A 19,013-nucleotide genomic window follows, 5' to 3' on the forward strand; every position below is an offset into this window, starting at 1 on the left:
TTTTCCATGGTATTTACTATTGTATCTTGTATTTGGTGAATTTCTCTACCTTTTGCTTTTTTTGGGTTTTTTTCACAGCTAGAATCCATCACATTTTATGTGAAAACATTGATAAATTTGTAGGTTTCTTTCGAAAATGTAGTTGTTGTTTTTTTGGGAGACACACCATTTTCCTTGATGACTCATGCCCCTTTGTAGGGTTTTTTGAGTAAAGTGGAAAGTAAGTAGGGTCTTTTGGTTTTTTCAACGGAAATTCTAGCGCACCACACATGCGACAGAAAGAAAAAAAACCTGCAAAATCTACTTAGTAAATGAAGCCCAGAATCTTTACATATATAGTTATTTTTAAGTGAACATCCAAACGTTTCCTATTATAAAAGTGATTAGTAGTTGATTTCTGTGATTGTCAGAGGCTACAGAAAAAAGAAAGACTTCCCCAGTGCACTTGAGAAGGAACTCTAGTATTTTATGTTATTCTGTATTTAAATCCATGGCATTCTTTGCATTGTAAGCTGACAATGAAACATACGTCTTGGAAGGAAACTTGGAATTAAGAATCTTGAAGAAAAGTGAAATGTGGATGTCTCTTCCTTTCAAGTCAGCGCATGTGTAAAGTTGTGTTTGATAAAATAATTGATTAGGTCAGACAATTAAACCAATTTGTCTGGCATGTAAATTATAGATGTCAGCACGGTCCCCGCTGCGAGTTTAAGTGTATTAAATAATCTTCAGAATGTTTAACAAAGATGCGCACAAAACCTACAAGAACACGCGTTTGTTCTAAACACAGTTTGCTTCTCTAAGGTTTTGCTTGTCAACTTGAAAAAAAAATGCTAATCTTGTCTCATTGAGCAGCTGGGTTTTTGCAGAACTCTTTCTCCTCTTCTTCTAGGGGTTAATTAGCCTTCTTTTAAACTGTGGCCTATTTAGCTGTAGATCTTGTATGATTCAGCTAGGGCTGGCGGTACAAAAGCGGAACCATTAACAGGCGGGTGTGTCCAACTGCTTAATTAGCCAGAATAAAAAGGTCCTTTGTCATAGCAGCATCTGTTGTTCGTGACACACCTGACAGTCACATTAGGAAAGGATGACTAGATTGAAATTTTGCACATATTTCCTACAATAAACGTGCCACTCATTTATATTCGAGCAGCATCGGTGACAGTCTGCAAATGTATCTTATCACATTGGATTAGTGTATCTGCTGAAAACAAAATGAAGGGTTAATGGAGTACAACATAAGCACTTGAAAAAGTTGTACTCGTGCCAGGGTTGTGGACATTACATGACCATTGCTAAGTAGAACTTTAGTTTCATATTGGCAGCCCCGGAATCTGGGAATTTGACCACAATATGTTTTGAGTATGCTCAAGCATGCCCATTACATCTGAAAGATTTGCTTTACAAAGCTGCCAAAAGGTTTGTTCTCCCCAAACATGCTTTAGCATTCTAAATGATCCTGGGTGATGGCTGCCTGCAGAATTGATCACTTAGAAAGAATGTTAAGGAAAATATTTAACTCAACCGAATGACAGCTTCTTTCAAAACACTGATCGAGAGCTGCTAGGTATGTCCGCATTCTGTGAGATGTGCATCTTCTTCTAAGAAGAGGATCATTTGTATGTTAAAGTCAAGCCAATTCATCACATTACCTTGTGCAATTTGTATAACAATCTGCTTACTGGTTGCAGGGGACATCATATATTATGGTAGACATGCTTTTCCTGTCTGCACAGGGTGTCTTTTTATGGTAGATGTGTTCCTCCTGTCAGTAGGGGGCATCTCTTTTATATGGTCAAAATGTTCCTCCTCTCTGTAGGGGGCATGTTTTTTTTGGTAGACATGTTCTTCCTCTTTGCAGGGGGCATCTTTTTTTTATGGAAAGCATGTTCTTCTTGTCCAAAGGGAGCATCTTTTTCATGGTCAACATGTTCTTCCTGTCTACAGGGGGCATTTTGTTATGGCCAAAAAGTTCTCCCTCTTTGCAGGGGGGCATCTTTTTTTATGGTTGACATGTACTTTTTTGTCCGCAGGGGGGTGTCTTTATGGTAGAATGTGTGTAGGGCGTGTGGATCAGATCAATGGTTTATTCCTTATTGCAAGGTTGACAATATTAGCTATACAGTGGTCCCTTAAGTTACAATATTAATTGGTTCCAAGACAGACATTGTATGTTGAAATCATTATATTTAAAGGAGTACTCCGCTGCTCAGCATTTGGAACAAACTGTTCCGAAGGCTGGAGACAGCGCCGGGAGCTCGTGATGTCATGGCCCCGCCCCCTCGTGACATCACGCCTTCTCCCATAGACTTGCATTGAGGGGCGAGGCTATGACGTCACGAGCTCCCGGCTCCAGCGTTTGGAACAGTTTGTTCCAAACACTGAGCAGCGGAGAACTCCTTTAATTCTATGGGAAAACTGGTTATTGGTTCCAAAATGTCAACCCAAAATAAGAAAAAAATTTAATAACTAGATAGCAAAACAGATAAAGCAAGTCCTTTCATATGCAAGTCAGAAATAGCTGCTAGAAGTTATACATCACTTTATACATAGAGAATAGGTCCTTCTCCAGGGTCCTGTAGAGTGCACACAGTGTACAGGAGATACAAAATGGAGTCACCCTTACCTGGTGTCCTAAGGAGTGGATGAAGAGCAGTACTGTACCACACTTAACAGTAGGCAGGACTTACTAGACAGCAAATCTGTGCATGTCATTCAGTAATACAGAAGTTATACCAGTGAAATAACCACTCTGATTGGTCGTGTATTGCCATTTTCATACTAGTGAATATCAAGTTTTAATATTTGGACTATTGCTGCCCTGTGTGTTGGAATAGAGTTTCTTGTATTCTTCTGATAATAGGCGGCTCTTATAAACGTGAATGTTACCATCACAGTAGTGTTTTAGCATACCTATATTTTCACTTACTTTTATATCACTGTTGATTAAACAATGTAAAACCATTTATAAAGTATCAATTTACTTTCAGAAACTACCATGCAGACATCCGAAACGGTGTCGGACACGGGTTCGACGGTGACATTACAGACATCTGTGGCAGGTCAAGCAGCAGTACCCACCCAGGTTGTACAACAGGTACCAGTGCAGCAGCAGGTAAGATGTCTCATTCAATGTTCATATTCTTTTACCAGTAATGTTATTGATAGTACATCTACTATTACAGTATTACGTCTTTTTTATATAGGGTTGCTTCTCAATTTTTTTTTTAAGAAGCTTTAAAGGTTTGCTCACAAAGATTATTATTAGCCTGGTATTCAGTGAACATTAGGCATCTACAGATAAATGTCAGAAACATTTCAGAAATACTAGTATATAAACTCTATATTATGTTAGGAAATCTGAAAGAATGCCACTGTGGTTCAATATTTGACAGTGAGTTGGATATGACAATTTTCGGATTGCACCTTGCTGTCATCCTCTAAAACTGGAAGTGCACTCCAGGATCCTGTTCTCTTATGCAGAGCAGGTACATTTTAAACCTTAAAGGAGTAGTCCAGTAGTGAACAAGTGGTAAACAACTTATCCCCTATCCTAAGGATAGGGGATAAGTTGCAGATCGCGGGGGGTCCGACCGCTGGGGCCCCCCGCGATCTCCTGTACGGGGCCCTGGCAGCCCACGCGAAGGGGGCGTGTCGACCCCCGCACGAAGCGGCGACCGACACGCCCCCTCAATACAACTCTATGGCATAGCCGGAGTGCTGCCTTCGGCAATCTCCGGCTCTGCCATAGCGATGTATTGAGGGGGCGTGTCAGCCGCCGCTTCGTGCGGGGGTCGACACCTGATATCTGGCCGGAGAGCCTGGCCCCCGTACAGAGAGATCGCAGGGGGCCCCAGTGGTCGGACCCCCTGCGATCTCAAACTTATCCCCTATCCATTTTACAATGGTCATTAAGGATACTTTTCTTGTCTGCCGTATTTTAACAGCAGGGCTACAATAAGGCAGCATGGATGTCACGTGCAGAGATTGCGGGAGTTCGGCTATCAATATAGCTGGGCTCCTGCTGTAACTACCAAGAGCGGTGTCTCCGCTCCGTGTAGTTAAACCTATGACATGCCATGCTCAACAGTAACAATAAAATGTTAAAGGGGTATTCTGGCCATAAACATCTTATCTCCTATCCAAAGGAGATCACGGGGGCCAGACGCTGGAACACCCCTCCCCCCCCCCCCCCCCCCCCACCACCGCGATCCAGTTTGAATAGGGGAAAAGATGTCTATGGCCGGAATACCCCTTTAAATAAAATTTAATAAACATTATTATATAAAATATTTCAAATAAATATATATAGTTTCCTTTTTTATCCCTTTAATTACCCCTGCAATTAAATTATTTAATTATTTATCCCACAAGTTGAACATGGTAAAAAAGAACACTGCAAAAAACTGAAAAGAAAACCCATACATGTTCCAAAATAATATCAATAAAAACTAGATCTAAGCAATCACATGGTTGACTTGTTATGTTTTCTTGGCTTTATTCTAGCCTTATGTTTTCCAACTCCATGGACCCTGCTGTTATGTTGGCTGCATAGCAAGCCACAGTACCCTGCTTTAACTATTTATGTCTTGCCATGGCTCTTGTAATCATGACGAGTTATGTGACTACATTCCTAGCCTGCGTGTCTGTTCCGCTGTTTCTTTTTGAATTATTGAAAACTTTTCTAATAAATATACAATTATAAAAAAAAATTAAAAAAATACATCTAAGGATTGCAGGTTTTAGTTCCCTATGGGGACTAAAAATAGTGTAAAAAAAAAATAAAAAATAAAGTAATAAATGTAATTAAATCCCCCCAATAAAAATTTGAAACAAAGTAACATAAACAAAAATAAACATAAACATATGTTGTATCAATAAATACAAAAATGTCCAGACTATTAAAATATAATCAAAATTTGACCAGAAAAAAATAAATAAAAAGTGATCAAAAATATCACAACAAAATTGGTACCAATAAAAAAAAAAATGAGCCCTCACATATCCCCGTATACGGAAAAATAGAAGTGTTATAGGGGTTATAGAGGACAATTTTTAGCATACTCAATTTTAAGTATATTTTCTTACAAAGGGTTATAATTTTTTAAAAGTGGTAAAATAAAATAAAACCTATAAAACCAGTATTGTTGTAATCGTATGAACCTACAGAATAAAGATAATCTATTTTTACCGTAAAATGCACTGCGTAGAAACTAAGCCCCTTAAAAGTTACATAATGGCGTTTTTTGTTATTTTTTGAGCCGCCATATGGGTCTTTAGATAAAGATGCAAAAAAAATGAAAATTATTGCTCAGGAGCTGAGCGAGAGTCATAGCAGTTCGGTCCTGGGCTCTTATCTGCCTCCTTGCCGTCTAATCGTTGGTCTGAGGCTCCAGTCAGTTATGGCAAGCTGGAGCAGCGGAGCACCGAAACATGTTTCAATGCTATGCTATGGCATAGCATTGAGCAGTGTATGCAATCCAAGGATTGCATATAATAGTCCCCTATGGGCAGTAAAAAAATAGTGTAAAAATAAAAAAGTGAATACATTTAAATTAACTGCTTCCCTAATAAAAGTTCCCCTCCCTTTCCCATTTAAAAAAAAAATGTAAACAAAAATAAACATAAACATATGTGGTATCGCTGCATGCATAAATGTCTGAACTATAACAATGTAACTGCACAGTCAATGGCGAATACGTAAAAATGACAAAGTCCAGAACTGCAAACTTTTGTGCAAAAAGTTATAATTTTTAAAAGAAGTAAAACAAAATCAAATCTATATAAATTGGTTATCATTTTATTCGTATGGACCTATAGAATAAATATACGGTGTCCTTCTTACCGAAAAGTGCACTATGTGGAATTAAAAGCCCCCAATATTTACAAAATGGTGTTTTTTTATTTTATTTTGCCTCACTAATAATTTTTTTTTTTGGTTTCGCCATAGATTTTGTGGTGAAATGATTGATTTAATTACAAAGTAAAATTGGTGGCACAAAAAACAAGTCCTCATGTGGGTCTGTTGGTGGAAAATTGTAAGCGTTATTATTTTTACAAGGGTAGGTGGGAAAAAAAACAAAGAGCAAAAATTAAAAATGGATGTCCTCAAGGGGGGGTTGAAGGAGTACTTTCCTGTAAACCTCTTACCCCCTATCCAAAGGCAGGACCCCCGCGATCTCTGGGCCAGCAGCAGTGGCGTCCAGAACAGGGAAGCTTGCAGCTTCCGCGTTTGTGACCGCATGCCACGCCCCCTCCATTCAGGTCTATGGGGGGGGGCATGAGGGGAAGTATATAGCCATCACGCCTCCTCCCATAGACGTGAATGGAGGGGGTGTGGCGGCATCGCCAGTCATCGGGCAAGGAGCGGAGTTCGCTCCGTGCACCGAATGACATTGGTGTTGCAGCAATCTAACATCTTATCCCTATCCTTTTGATAGCGGATAAGATTTTACAGTGGAGTACCCCTTTAAGGGGTTATTCTTTTCATTTCCATGGTATCTGTGTTTTTTAAATTGCATTGTGAACTTTATCAAGATGTGCAGCACAAACATCTGTGCTTCTTATATCTTAGTAAGTGAAATAATAATTGTAAATCTGTGGCATGAAACATTTTAAAGGGGTATTCCAGGAAAAAAAACTTTTTTTTTAATATATATATATATATATCAACTGGCTCCAGAAAGTTAAACAGATTTGTAAATTACTTCTTTTAAAAAATCTTAATCTTTCAATAATTATCAGCTGCTGAAGTTGAGTTGTTGTTTTTTGTCTGGCAACAGTGCTCTCTGCTGACATCTCTGCTTGTTTCGGGAACTGCACAGAGCAGAAGAGGTTTGCTATGGGGATTTGCTTCTAAACTGGGCGGTTCCCGAGACACGTGTCATCAGAGAGCACTTAGACAGAAAAGAACAACTCAACTTCATCAGCTTATAAGTACTGAAAGGATTAAAAATAATTTAATAGAAGTATTTTACAAATCTATTTAAATTTCTGGAGCCAGTTGTATATATAAAGAAAAGATTTTTCCTGGATAACCCCTTTGTAAAGTCCAGGAATGTGTATGAGGCATACCTACATAAGTATATAGAGCATACTCTTCAACACTAGTGAAGTCTAATCTAAAGATACATCGTAAAGATGAAGTTTCAAATAGGGGTCTATGAAGGGGTTGCTTTTTGATGGCTGCATTGTTACTGAGAAAATAATTACTGTCAGCAAAGGGAACATAAATGATTTCCATCCCAGGGATATAAATCCCTGTGTAATCGATTTTTCCGACCTGGTAACATTATTTTATTAATAGGCAGAATTGTATTAGAGCTATGTACTGTAAACTGAACAGAAGGGAAAGGGACATTATATATGTGAAGGGATAAGGGGTTACCTTCACCTTTGTAGAAAAGATTCTTTTATAAAGGCTTGGGTAAGCTTTAGGGTGCCCTTAAAAATAGGAATTTCAATATAAATGCTAAAATATCACAATGAAGCATTTTTTTCAAAACTGATAGTATTGTAGACTGATAGTATTGTGCCTTACTAGTTGGAAAAATTATTGGTTAAATTGATATAAGCAATATCTGTGGTCCTCTGCAAGGTCATACAGGAAGATTTTTACGGGTGGTAAGGTGGTAAAATTGGGTCACAATCTCCTTGGTGTTTATGCTTTTCTTTTCACCGATAAGCTATATCATGTGTCCCAGTTGTGATTATGCTGCGCAGACTGTTCATATTTTATAGTCATTCTCATAGTAATAACCTTCCAGTGATCAGTATTATAAATCAATTATTTAAATATTGTAGAAGAATCATTGTTTGTAAACACATACCCATTTAATAGGACCTTTAAGCCCTGCCCTGACAGTGGCCGCAAATCCTCACAAAAAGACCAATTTTAGGTACATTTGCATAAACCCATCATAGCAAATAGGATCATCCTGTTTACATCAGCAAATCCAACCTGTGTAGAGTGCTTTGCCAAGTAATGTCCCATTAAAGGGGTACTATGGTGGAAAACAAGAAAGTTATGCAGATTTGTAAATGACTTCTATTAAAACATCTTAATCCTTCCAGTACTTATCAACTGCTGTATGCTACAGAGAAAGTCATGTAGTTCTTTTCAGTCTGACCACAGTGCTCTCTGCTAACACCTCTGTCCGTATCAGGAACTGTCCAGAGTCTGAGCAAATCCCCATAGCAAACCTCTCCTGCTCTGGACAGTTCCTGACAGGAACAGAGATGTCCGTCTGTGCTCAGACTGAAAAGAACTACACAACTTCCTCTGGAGCATACAGCAGCTGATAAGTAGTAGAAGGATTAAGATTTTTTAATAGAAGTAATTTACAAATCTGTTTCTGGAACCAGATAATTTTGAAGAAAAAAAATATTTTAGACCGGAGTACCCCTTTAACGCTTTGCAGTTATCAGTATTAGTAGACATCTGTTTCCTGAAAAAAATAAATTGCACACCTTTCCACTCATGATTTGATTAGACCTAATTCCTAAAAATGTAATTGGTCTCCTAAACAATTCATTATTTATCTCAGATCATTTTCCCTACAGGAAGTCTTGTCATATTTGTTGTATAGTTTTACATTATGTGCATAATTACTATTAATTTTGCCGCCTACACTTAAGAAGCCGAGAAAGCATTTTTTATTATTTTTGTTTTTTCTTCCTCTAATGTTTGAAAAGTGCTGGGGCTAGTTCTTCCTCGCTGCTGGAGTAATTATGTAGCATAACTTACTAGTGAACAATGATACATTAAAATGAGTAGAACAATATAATTAGCATGCTGAAATGTGAGAAATCGTGTACTGTGCCAGCGCCATCCAGAATGAAACCCACTGCAGAAATCCAGCAAGACAAAAAGCATGTCAAGCTGAATTAATCCAGAAGTGTAAGCGTCCATCGCAAGCATGGGGGATATTTTTAGATCTCCATTTCAAGTCCACTGAATTATGAAGTGACCTTCTCGATGAAATACTTCAAGATGACTGGCTAAAACAATGGGATTATGCTTTGATATCTATCCATTAACCAAGTGAACCTTGCACTGGTGATTATGTTTACAGGCCTGTTAAGTGGTTTAATGTATAGTGACATATAAGCTATGCATATTTGCATATATTATTATTATTATCATTATTAGGTTTCATTAATACTTAAAAATATAAAATATATACTTTTTTATTCTATGATTAACTTGAAGCACACATACACAATGTGTGGCCTAAAGGCCTCATGTGGCTCTTAAAATGGTACTCCGCCCCTAGACATCTTATCCTCTATCCAAAGAAAAGGGGTAAGATGTCTGATAATCGACCTCTGCTGTGGTACCCCAGTCATCCGGTGCACGGAGTGAACTTCGCTCCGTGCCGGATGACTGGCGATGCGGGCGGAGGCTCGTGACGTCACGGCCACGTCCCCTCAATGCAAGTCTATGGGAGGAGGCGTGACGGCCATGTCCCCTGTGGTCAGTCAAAAAATAAAATACATTTTGTTTGTGATTAGGGGTCTGTTGATGTATATATCGTTTCACGGGGCCGGGGTGTAATCTCCTAATCACACCCTCTTAGCCTCACATTCACTTAGCCTCACATTCATACACAATTTTGTAACAAAAAGTTCCTCCCATCTGACTATTTAGTAGAAAGTATTATCAAACAAATAGTAAAACCCCTATATCTCAGTGATCAGTGAGGCACAGCAAGAAAAAAAAAAACTGTTGAAATCAGGGCACCATTATTTTTGGGACTGACAGCAGGTCCTCTTTTAGACTGGCATTTTATATTGTTATTATAGCTTTAGTAAATTAATTTAATGCGTTATATAACGCATCTTTAATAGTTATATCTTTGACTTGTATTTTTTTTTTTTAAACACTCCAGGAAAAACTAGTAGGCCTTGTGCACAATGAGCTTTTTGACATGGATTCCATGTGGATTTTGACACAGAGTCAGTATCGAAAACCATGTAAAAATCTACATCATGTTAATTTCAATGGGAAATGTTAAATCTGTAAATAAGACTTTGAAAATTTGCACCAAAAACTGAGTCTTAGCATAACATTTCTATGTAGATTTTCATGCCAATACTCTGTGTGAACACCTGAAGATACCTGAAGATTTCTACAATAAAAACTCAACTTTCTTCTAATCCACTTAAAAAAAAAATACAAAGAAGTAAAGATGTTTTGTTCATAGTCTTTAGCAAGGATGGTTGAGAAGTAGTTAAATGGTATATTTGCACCACTATGTAACCCACTTGAAAAACTAAGTAAACACATCACACGAGTACGTCAACATTCCAAGTGCAGGTTGAGACTTGTTCTATCTTGTTGAAGCGTTTCCGCTTTCATTAATAATTTCACTTTTTATTAGTTTTTATCTAGTGTTGTTGTTAGTCAATTCATTCTTCTGGTTATCTATTGAATGTGTTTGCTGTACATTCCATAATTATTATTAGTCATCTTATTTCTGATAGCTATGCTATTTATGTTGCACAAACATAGTCCACAATGCTAAAAATTCAGAGCCTTTTTATTTTTTAAACATTTTTTTTACAATATCACTCCCCAGGGCACTCCCCAGCATGAAAACAAAGAACCAATATAATACAGGTGAATAAGAGAACAAAGTTTGCAGTACATGTCATGGGTTCACAATTAACACTCTTAATGTATGGTACCTTTGGCCCATGATGCTCTCTAGTGTAACCAGCTGATTCGCATTAGGGTTTGTGAGTAGACTAGAGTTGACTTTTTAATGTAACTATATGAGAATCGGTGAGCATCTCCTAGAGGTACATTGGGAAAGTTACTTCTAGTCCATGCAGCAAACACTATATAAATTGCCATGTAATTGGACTGCAACAGGGACCAGGGCCTAGCTTGTATTTGTTCAAATGGAGTACCCAGTAAGAGAGGATATAGATAAGCCAATTAGCCTTACCAAGCTTTTGCTAGGAGGGTAAAGAAAAGTGTCTGGATTAAAGCTTTAATGATCTTCTCTTTGGTGTCTCTTGATTCTCTGTGTCATGCACTACCCCCTAGGCCATGCACTAGGCATGTGCAACATGGACACCTGACTGTGAATCTTGGACTTGCACTGCATTTTTAGCCTCATTTTACATTTACAACGGGAAAGGTCCCTGAAAATATCAATAATATTAGGTATTAATTGTTAAAGAAAACTCTTATGCTCTGTCCTTATCTATATCTATATTTAAGACTCAACGTATATGTATGTGTGTATGTTCCAGCATCACTTCCAAATAGCTGGAGATATTTCAATGAAACATGTCACCTATATGTTAACTAAAAATATAGAAGTATATGTTTATACTGTATCTAAAGGACGGGAAAGGCTGGGACCCTTGATGACTTCTCCCCTTGCAACTGCTGGAGGTACATACAGGTGCTGCTACGCTGATAGATGGTATAAACAGATATCCAGTAGGAAAAAGAAGCGGAGCACTCACCAGACCGTGAATGCAGATAGACTTTATTGACCGGATCGATCAAAGGCACATCAGGGGGGAGATGGTACAGACAGGGGAATGTGACTTAGAGACGCGGGGGTATCCTCTCGGTGACGGACCGTTGCGCGCCGAAGCGCTTCTCCAGACCGGGACTTAGGGGATAAGATGTTTAGGGGTGGGGTACCCCTTGAAAAACATGGGGTTTTTAGGGGGGGGGGTTGCACTTTTTGTTTCCCTCTTAGTCTTCTAAAAGACATAACTCTTTAAATTTTTCACCTACAGACCCATACAAGCAATTTATCAATTTTTGTTTCTATGCAGTGTACTTTTCAGTACAAGTGACATATTATATCTATTCTGTAGGTCCATACAATCTCCAACTACTTTAAAAAAATTATAAGTTTTTGTATGAAACTTAGTATGTTTAAAATTGTCCTCTTCTGACCCTTATAGCTTTTTTTAATTTTGTGTAGACGGGGACGTATGAGGGCTAATTTTTGGTGCCATGGTCTTAAGTTTTTATTGATAACATTTTTGTTTTGATGGAACTTTTTTATCGCTTTTTATTCTTTTTTTTTCTGTTATAACAAGCAACCCAAAATAACTTTGTATTTTTTTACGTTTACACTATTGACCAAGCGGTTAAATAAACATTATATTTTGATAGTTTGGACATTTACATTTATGTTTACAATATATTATAGATTGGAAAAGAGGGGTGATTCAAACTTTTTTTTTTTTTTACACTTTATTCAACATTTTAGTCCCCATAGGAGACTACTACTTGCAATCTTTAGATTGCATACACTGATCAATGCTGCTCCATAGGAGAGCATTGATCAGTGTTATCAGTGCTGGATTGCTACAGCCTGCAATGGCTGGCTGCAGAAAAGGAGCACCGATCGGATGGCAGGAAAGGAGGTAAGAGATTCCCTACATCCTTACAGCTGATCGGGACATCGCGATTTCCCCCAGATGGTCCTGATCAGCTCCTCTGAGCAGCCGTGAACAGATTTCAGCACTTTTAGACGCCGTAATCAATTTTGATCTCGGTATCTAAAGTGTTAATGCCGGACATAGGCCACATTAGCCACGGGTATGATGTGAGCTCCTGAGCTCGCTTCATACCACTGCCATGCTGCTGCGCCCCATCCCCTCAATGCAAGTCAAGCCCCCCTCCCATAGACTTGCATTGAGGGGGCGGGGTGTGATGTCATGAGGGGCGGGGCTATGATGTCACAAGCTCCCGGCTCCAGCGTTCGGAACAGTTTGCTCCAAACACTGACTAGTGGAGTACCCCTTTAAGACAAATGCAGCTTCTGCTCCTATACATAAAAGTCTATGGAGTTGGGGGCAGCTTTGGCTGAAAATAACTGTGGGGTAAGTCCAAAAGCTTACCAGCGATGCTGCCAAATGGGAGAATGGGGATGCAGTCTTTCCTCCTGAGCACAGTCTGTAAATGGAGTTCTCTTTCCCAGAAAGCCTCACTTCATTGAGGAGGGACAAAACACTGGCCATCAAAGTCTGCCACGAGATGGAGTGCCTATGTAAGTACACAAAAGAGTACATAGCGATGCTGAGGCATAAGAAGTAAAGTTAATAACCCTAACCCATCCCCAATTGTGAGGGTGGGGGGTTTTGTCTAAAGTCCAATGCAAGTCTATGGTACTTCTAGTACATCTCCTGAGCGTCATTAATGCTTCCCCATAAGATTTAGGCAGGAAGATGGGGCACCGGGTACTCTAGTTTAGATAAATAAATTTCAGAGACCTTTATTTGGTTCTACCCTAGTGGTAAATGCATGCCACTAAAATATAAATATTTAGTGAAATAACTAAAGTAATAATGTAGTGCAAAAGACATCTTTATAGCATGTGGGATACAATTATTAAATAAAAATATGTGTGTACCCTTTAAAGACATTGGTGATAAGTCAGCAGATACATTGGATTTCAACCAGTATTATTCCATTGGCTTCAGTTATATCCAGTAATAAATGGATGAATACTGATGCCACTGATGATTATTTCACAATAGATCTGTAAAATAAATAATTGATGATCTTTGAAGATGAATAAACCTTCGGTAAATAAATCGAATATTGAAGTGTGGGTTTATCATTATTACCCTGAAAGTATTGCTGTGAACGATAGCATGCACATGATCTTGATACACAGTCATGTAATTCTATGTATTTGCATCCTTCATGTTGCTCCCTACAGTGAGAGCTCCTCATCAGTTGTTTTGCAGATTATGCTTATGAATTAAACATGGCGCAGCTCTGGATTCAGAGGATCCAGCTAGGTCATGCTTCATGACAGTAACAATATTTTCAGCATTTGACACTCACTCTGGGTTTAATCATTCTATGTTTACATTCAGTGAAAGGCCAGGGCCACTCTTTTAGGATATTGCTATGTATGCTTCTAATGTATTGATACAGTGAATGCCTTTACACAATATATGAAATGAACAAGAGTCCCATTTATTAAATGTTGTTTACTGGAGATGAGGGAACTATTGAAAAATTTGATTCGGCCGATTCAACGAATTTTCCGAAAAAATTTGATTTGGGTCGAATTTATTTGCGGCGAATCAATATTAAAAATGACTATTTCTGGCCTACAGAGAGCCTCAATAGGAGTGTAGAACACTTTGCTTTGTTCTAACACGCATATGGAGTGTGCTGGGGTAGAGAAATAATACTATTATTTAGTATGACATGCAGATTACAGGCATCTCTATTAGAATCACTGCCGCAGAGCGGCACAATGACAGAGCCTGGAGATGGCATAAGTATGAGGAGACTATATAGTGGCTGAATGACACAGCATGGAGGAGTTGGCAGCATGAGGAGAACATATAGTGGCTGAATGACACAGCGTGGAGGTGTTTGTAGCATGAAGAGACCATATAGTGGCTGAATGACACAGCGTGGAGGTGTTGGCAGCACGAGGAGACCATATACTGGTTGAATGACACAGCTTGGATATGGCTGAAGCATGAGGAGACCATATAGTGGCTGCATGACACAGCCTGGAGGTGACTGAAGCATGAGGAGACCATATAGTGGCTGAATGACACAGCTTGGATGTGGCTGAAGCATGAGGAGACCATATAATGGCTGAATGACACAGCTCGGATGTGGCTGAAGCATGAGCAGACCATATAGTGGCTGAATGACACAGCGTGGAGGTGTTGGAAGCATGAGGAGACCATATAGTGCTTGAATGACACAGCAAGATGTTTGCAGCATGAGGAGACCACACAGTGGCTTAATGATAAAGCGTAAAGGTGTTGACAGCACAAGGAGACCAAATAGTAGCTGATAGACACAGTGTGGATGTGGCTGAAGCAGGAGGAGACCATATAGTTGCTGAATGACAGCCTGGAGGTGGCTGAAGCATGAGAAGACCACATTGTGGCTGAAGGACACAGTTTGGATGTGGCTGAAGCATACGGAGACCATATAGTGGCTACAGTCATGGCCGTAAATGCTGGCATCCCTGATATTTTTCTAGAAAATGAAGTATTTCTCACAGAAAAAGATTGCAGTAACACATGTTTTGCTCTACGCATGTTTATGCCCTTTGTATGTATTGGAACTAAACCAAAAAGGGGAGGAAAAAAAGCAAATTGGACATGTCACACCAAACTCCAAAAATGGGCTGGACAAAATGATTGGCACCCTTAACTTAATATTTGGTTGCACACCCTTTGTAAAAAAATTACTGAAATCAGTGGCTTCCTATAACCATCAATAAGCTTCTTACAACTCTCAGTCAGAATGTTGGACCACTCTTCCTTTGCAAACTGCTCTAGGTCTCTATTGGAAGGGCGCCTTTTCCCAACATCTATTTTAAGATCTCTCCACAGGTATTCAATGGGATTTAGATCTGGACTCATTGCTGGCCACTTCAGAACTCTCCAGCGCTTTTGTTGCCATCCATTTCTGGGTGCTTTTTGACATATATTTGTGGTCATTATCCTGCTGGAAGACCCAAGATCTCGGACGCAAACCCAGCTTTCTGACACTGGGCTGTACAGTGCAACCCAAAATCCGTTGGTATTCCTCAGATTTCATGATGCCTTGCACACAATCAAAGCACCCAGTGCCAGAGGCAGTAAAACAACCCCAAAACATAATTGAACCTCCACCATATTTCACTGTAGGTACTGTGTTCTTTTCTTTGTAGGCCTCATTCTGTTTTTTCGGTAAACAGAAGAATGATGTGCTTTACCTAAAAGCTCTATCTTGGTCTGATCTGTCCACAAAACTTTTCCCATAAGGATTTTGACTTACTAGAGTTCATTTTGGCAAAATGTAGTCTTGCTTTTTTATGTCTCTGTGTCAGCAGTGGGGTCCTCCTGGGTCTCCTGCCATAGTGTTTCATTTAATTTTAATGTCAACAGATAGTTTGTGCTAGTGCTACCATAAAAATGTTTAGGCCCAGGCCCAGCAGCATCAGTAAACCATATTTTGGCTGAATGACACAGCCTAGAAGTGGCTGAATCATTAGGAGACCCCATAGTGGCTGAATGGCATAGCCTAGAGGTGGTTGAAGCATGAGGAGACCATATAGTGGCTGAATGACACAGTGTGGAGGTGTTGGCAGCATGAGGAGACCATAAAGTGGCTGAATGACACAGCTTGGATGTGACTGAAGTATGAGGAGACCATATAGTGGCTGAATGGCACAGCCTGGAGGTGGCTGAAGCAGGAGGAGACCATATAGTGTCTGAATGGCACAGCCTGGAGGTGGCTGAAGCATGAGGAGACCATATAGTGGCTGATTGACACAGCCTGGAGGTTTTGGCAGAATGAGGAGACCATATAGTGGCTAAATGACACGGTGTGGAGGTGTTGGCAGCATGAGGAGACCATATAGTTGCTGAATAACACAGCCTGGAGATGGCAGCAGCATGAGAGGTCACTAGGACTTAACAATCCATAAGATTAAAAGATGAATTTTGACATTTAAATTGAAGATTTATGGTAGCTAGTGGTACCATATACATTTTTAGGCCCAGGCCCAGCAGCATCAGAAAACCATATATTGGCTGAATGACACAGCCTGGAGGCGGCTGAAGTATATGGAGACCATATAGTGGCTGAATGGCACAGCCTGAAGTTGGCTGAAGCATGAGGAGACCATATAGTGGCTGAATGGCACAGCCTGGTGTTTGTGGCAGCAAGTAAAGATCATATAGTGTCTGAGTGGCACAGCTGGGAGGTGGCTGAAACACGAGGAGACCATATAGTGGCTGAATGGCACAGCCTGGAGTTGGCTGAAGTATGAAGAGACCATATGGTGGCTTAATGGCACAGCCTGGAGATTGTGGCAGTTTCCAGTGTCCTGACCAGCCATCGTTTCCAACACGTGTTGGAATGACGTTGTCCGTCCCGTAATCCTGGTGACTTACTAATAATGTGGCTTCCTCAAAGGGCCTGAGCAAACGGCAGGTGTCATGAATGAGCTGCCACTGGTACACATTGAAGTTAAACAGGGGAGTACCCCTATCCTCTTGGATCATCAAGAGATCGGAGATGGCTTTTCTTTGTTCGTACAGTCAGTCCAACATATGAAGGATGGAATTCCAACGAGTGGCAACTTCACAAATCACACTATGTTGGGGGATACCGTTCATACTCTGCAGCTCAAGGTGGGTGTGCTTTGTGGCTGAAGTGCATGCAAAATATCCTTCCCATTGTTAGCATGTCTTGCAAATGGGGGGAATACTTCAAGAACTGCTTCACAACCAGATTGAACATCTGTGCCATGCAGGGCTCATGGCTCAGCCTTCCCAGTCGCAGCGCATGCAAGATGTTCTTCCCGTTGTCAGTCACCATGGTTCCCATTTCCAGTTTTCGTGGAGTAAGCCATGCTCCGATTTCTTTACAAATGACTTTTAGCAGTTCCTCCCCTGTGTGAATCCGTTCGCTAAGGCAAACCATGTGAAAAACAGCGTGACCCCGCCGTGCCCTGCACACATGGTATGCTGAAGGGCCACTGAGACTTGTCTGGGCAGTGGAGGCTGAGGACACGGTGGAGGATGAGGAGGCGGAGTCGCACACTGTCACAGGACCAACAGGCTGAGAGCATGGAGGATGAAGCAGCGTGACCTGTCCAAGTTGGTGTTGTGGCTGTGCAGGAACCACATTCACCCAGTGAGCCGTAAAGGACATGTATTGTCCCTGACCATAGTTACAGCTCCAGACGTAGGCTCTGCCATGAACTTTGATACACACCGACAGGCTCAAGGACTGGCCCACCCTCTCTTCCACAAAATTGTGCATGGCTAGTACTGCCTTCTTCGCAAATAAATGATGGCTTGGCACTCTCCACCTTGGCTCGACACAAGCCATCAGTTCTCTGAAAGGTGCAGAGTCAACCAATTGAAAAGGGAGGGACTGCAGCACCAGCAACTTGGACAGGAGCACATTCAGATTCTGCGCCGTTGTATGAGTGGGCGCATACTGTTGTCTCTTGGACATAGTTTCGCTAATGGATTGTTGGCGGAATGGCTGACTAAAAGTAGGAGGAGCAGGAGGATCTGGAGCGACAGAAGGATGGGTATGACACACAGCTCTCTTTGGCTGAGGTGGTGGAGCCTTGGCTGGCTGAAAGAGGGAGCGGGTGATGCAGCATGCTGGACCACTACATCGGAGCCACGGTTTTCTCAGGCCGCTTTATGGTGGCAAAGCATATGTTGAAGCAGGGCCGTGGTACCAACATTGGGACCCTGACCACGTTTCACCTATTGCCGACATATCTTGCATGTGGCAATGTGAACCTCCTTCGGATGCTTGATGAAAAACTGCCACACCGCCGAGTAGCTGATTTTCCCATCAACAGTCCGCACTAATTGACTGCTACTGCCGCCATGTCCAGGAACCCCTGTTCCACTACCTCCCAGGAAGGTAGACTGCCGCGAAGCAGATGGTCTCCCCCGGGCACGTTTGGCTCCAGAATTTCCACTTCTGCCACCATGGAGACTGCCAACCATGCTACCACCTTACTGGCTCAGCTGCTGCCTCAGTGGCAACCTGCAGCTCTCTTCTAATGATGATGAAGCCCCTTCTGCACCAGGCTCCCAATTGCGATCAGCATCATCATCAACAAGTGTCTGCACGTCACTGAGGTCCTCCTCAGGTTCCTCAACAGTGTCTGCTTCAGGAGCCTGAACTCTGGCAACACCACCTCCCACGTCACTCTCCTCATCACTACTTGCCCGCCTAGCGGGGGATCAGCAGATGTCTCTTCCACTTCTTGGCTGGGCAGTAGATGCTGACTGTCCTCTATAAGATCGTCCTTACTGAATAGTGGAGCTGAACCCACACCATAAGATACTTCTTTAGGGGAGGGAACAGCATAGGGATCAGATCAGACAGGGAGAGAGCACAGAGGAGTCCTATCAGATAGGAGAGAGCACAGAGGAGTCCTATCATACAGGAGAGAGTGCAGAGGAGTGCTATCAGACAGGAGAGAGCACAGAGGAGTGCTATCAGACAGGAGAGAGTACAGAGGAGT

At 40.9% G+C, this 19,013-nt stretch overlaps 1 protein-coding gene across 15 annotated transcripts in view; it reads left to right on the top strand.

Moving 5' to 3' along the window:
* Positions 1-19,013, top strand: part of RFX3 (regulatory factor X3) — a 245,319-nt gene that overhangs the window by 151,184 nt on the left and 75,122 nt on the right. For all 15 annotated transcript variants that reach the window (XM_056522517.1, XM_056522508.1, XM_056522457.1 and 12 more), the window contains one exon: positions 2,991-3,115. In XM_056522517.1, the coding sequence (XP_056378492.1) occupies positions 2,999-3,115 (117 nt within the window). In that variant the 5' untranslated portion in view covers positions 2,991-2,998. The remainder of the gene's footprint in view (positions 1-2,990; positions 3,116-19,013) is intronic.

The sequence above is a fragment of the Hyla sarda genome, chromosome 1 (assembly GCF_029499605.1).
Source record: "Hyla sarda isolate aHylSar1 chromosome 1, aHylSar1.hap1, whole genome shotgun sequence".
NCBI lineage: Eukaryota > Metazoa > Chordata > Amphibia > Anura > Hylidae > Hyla > Hyla sarda.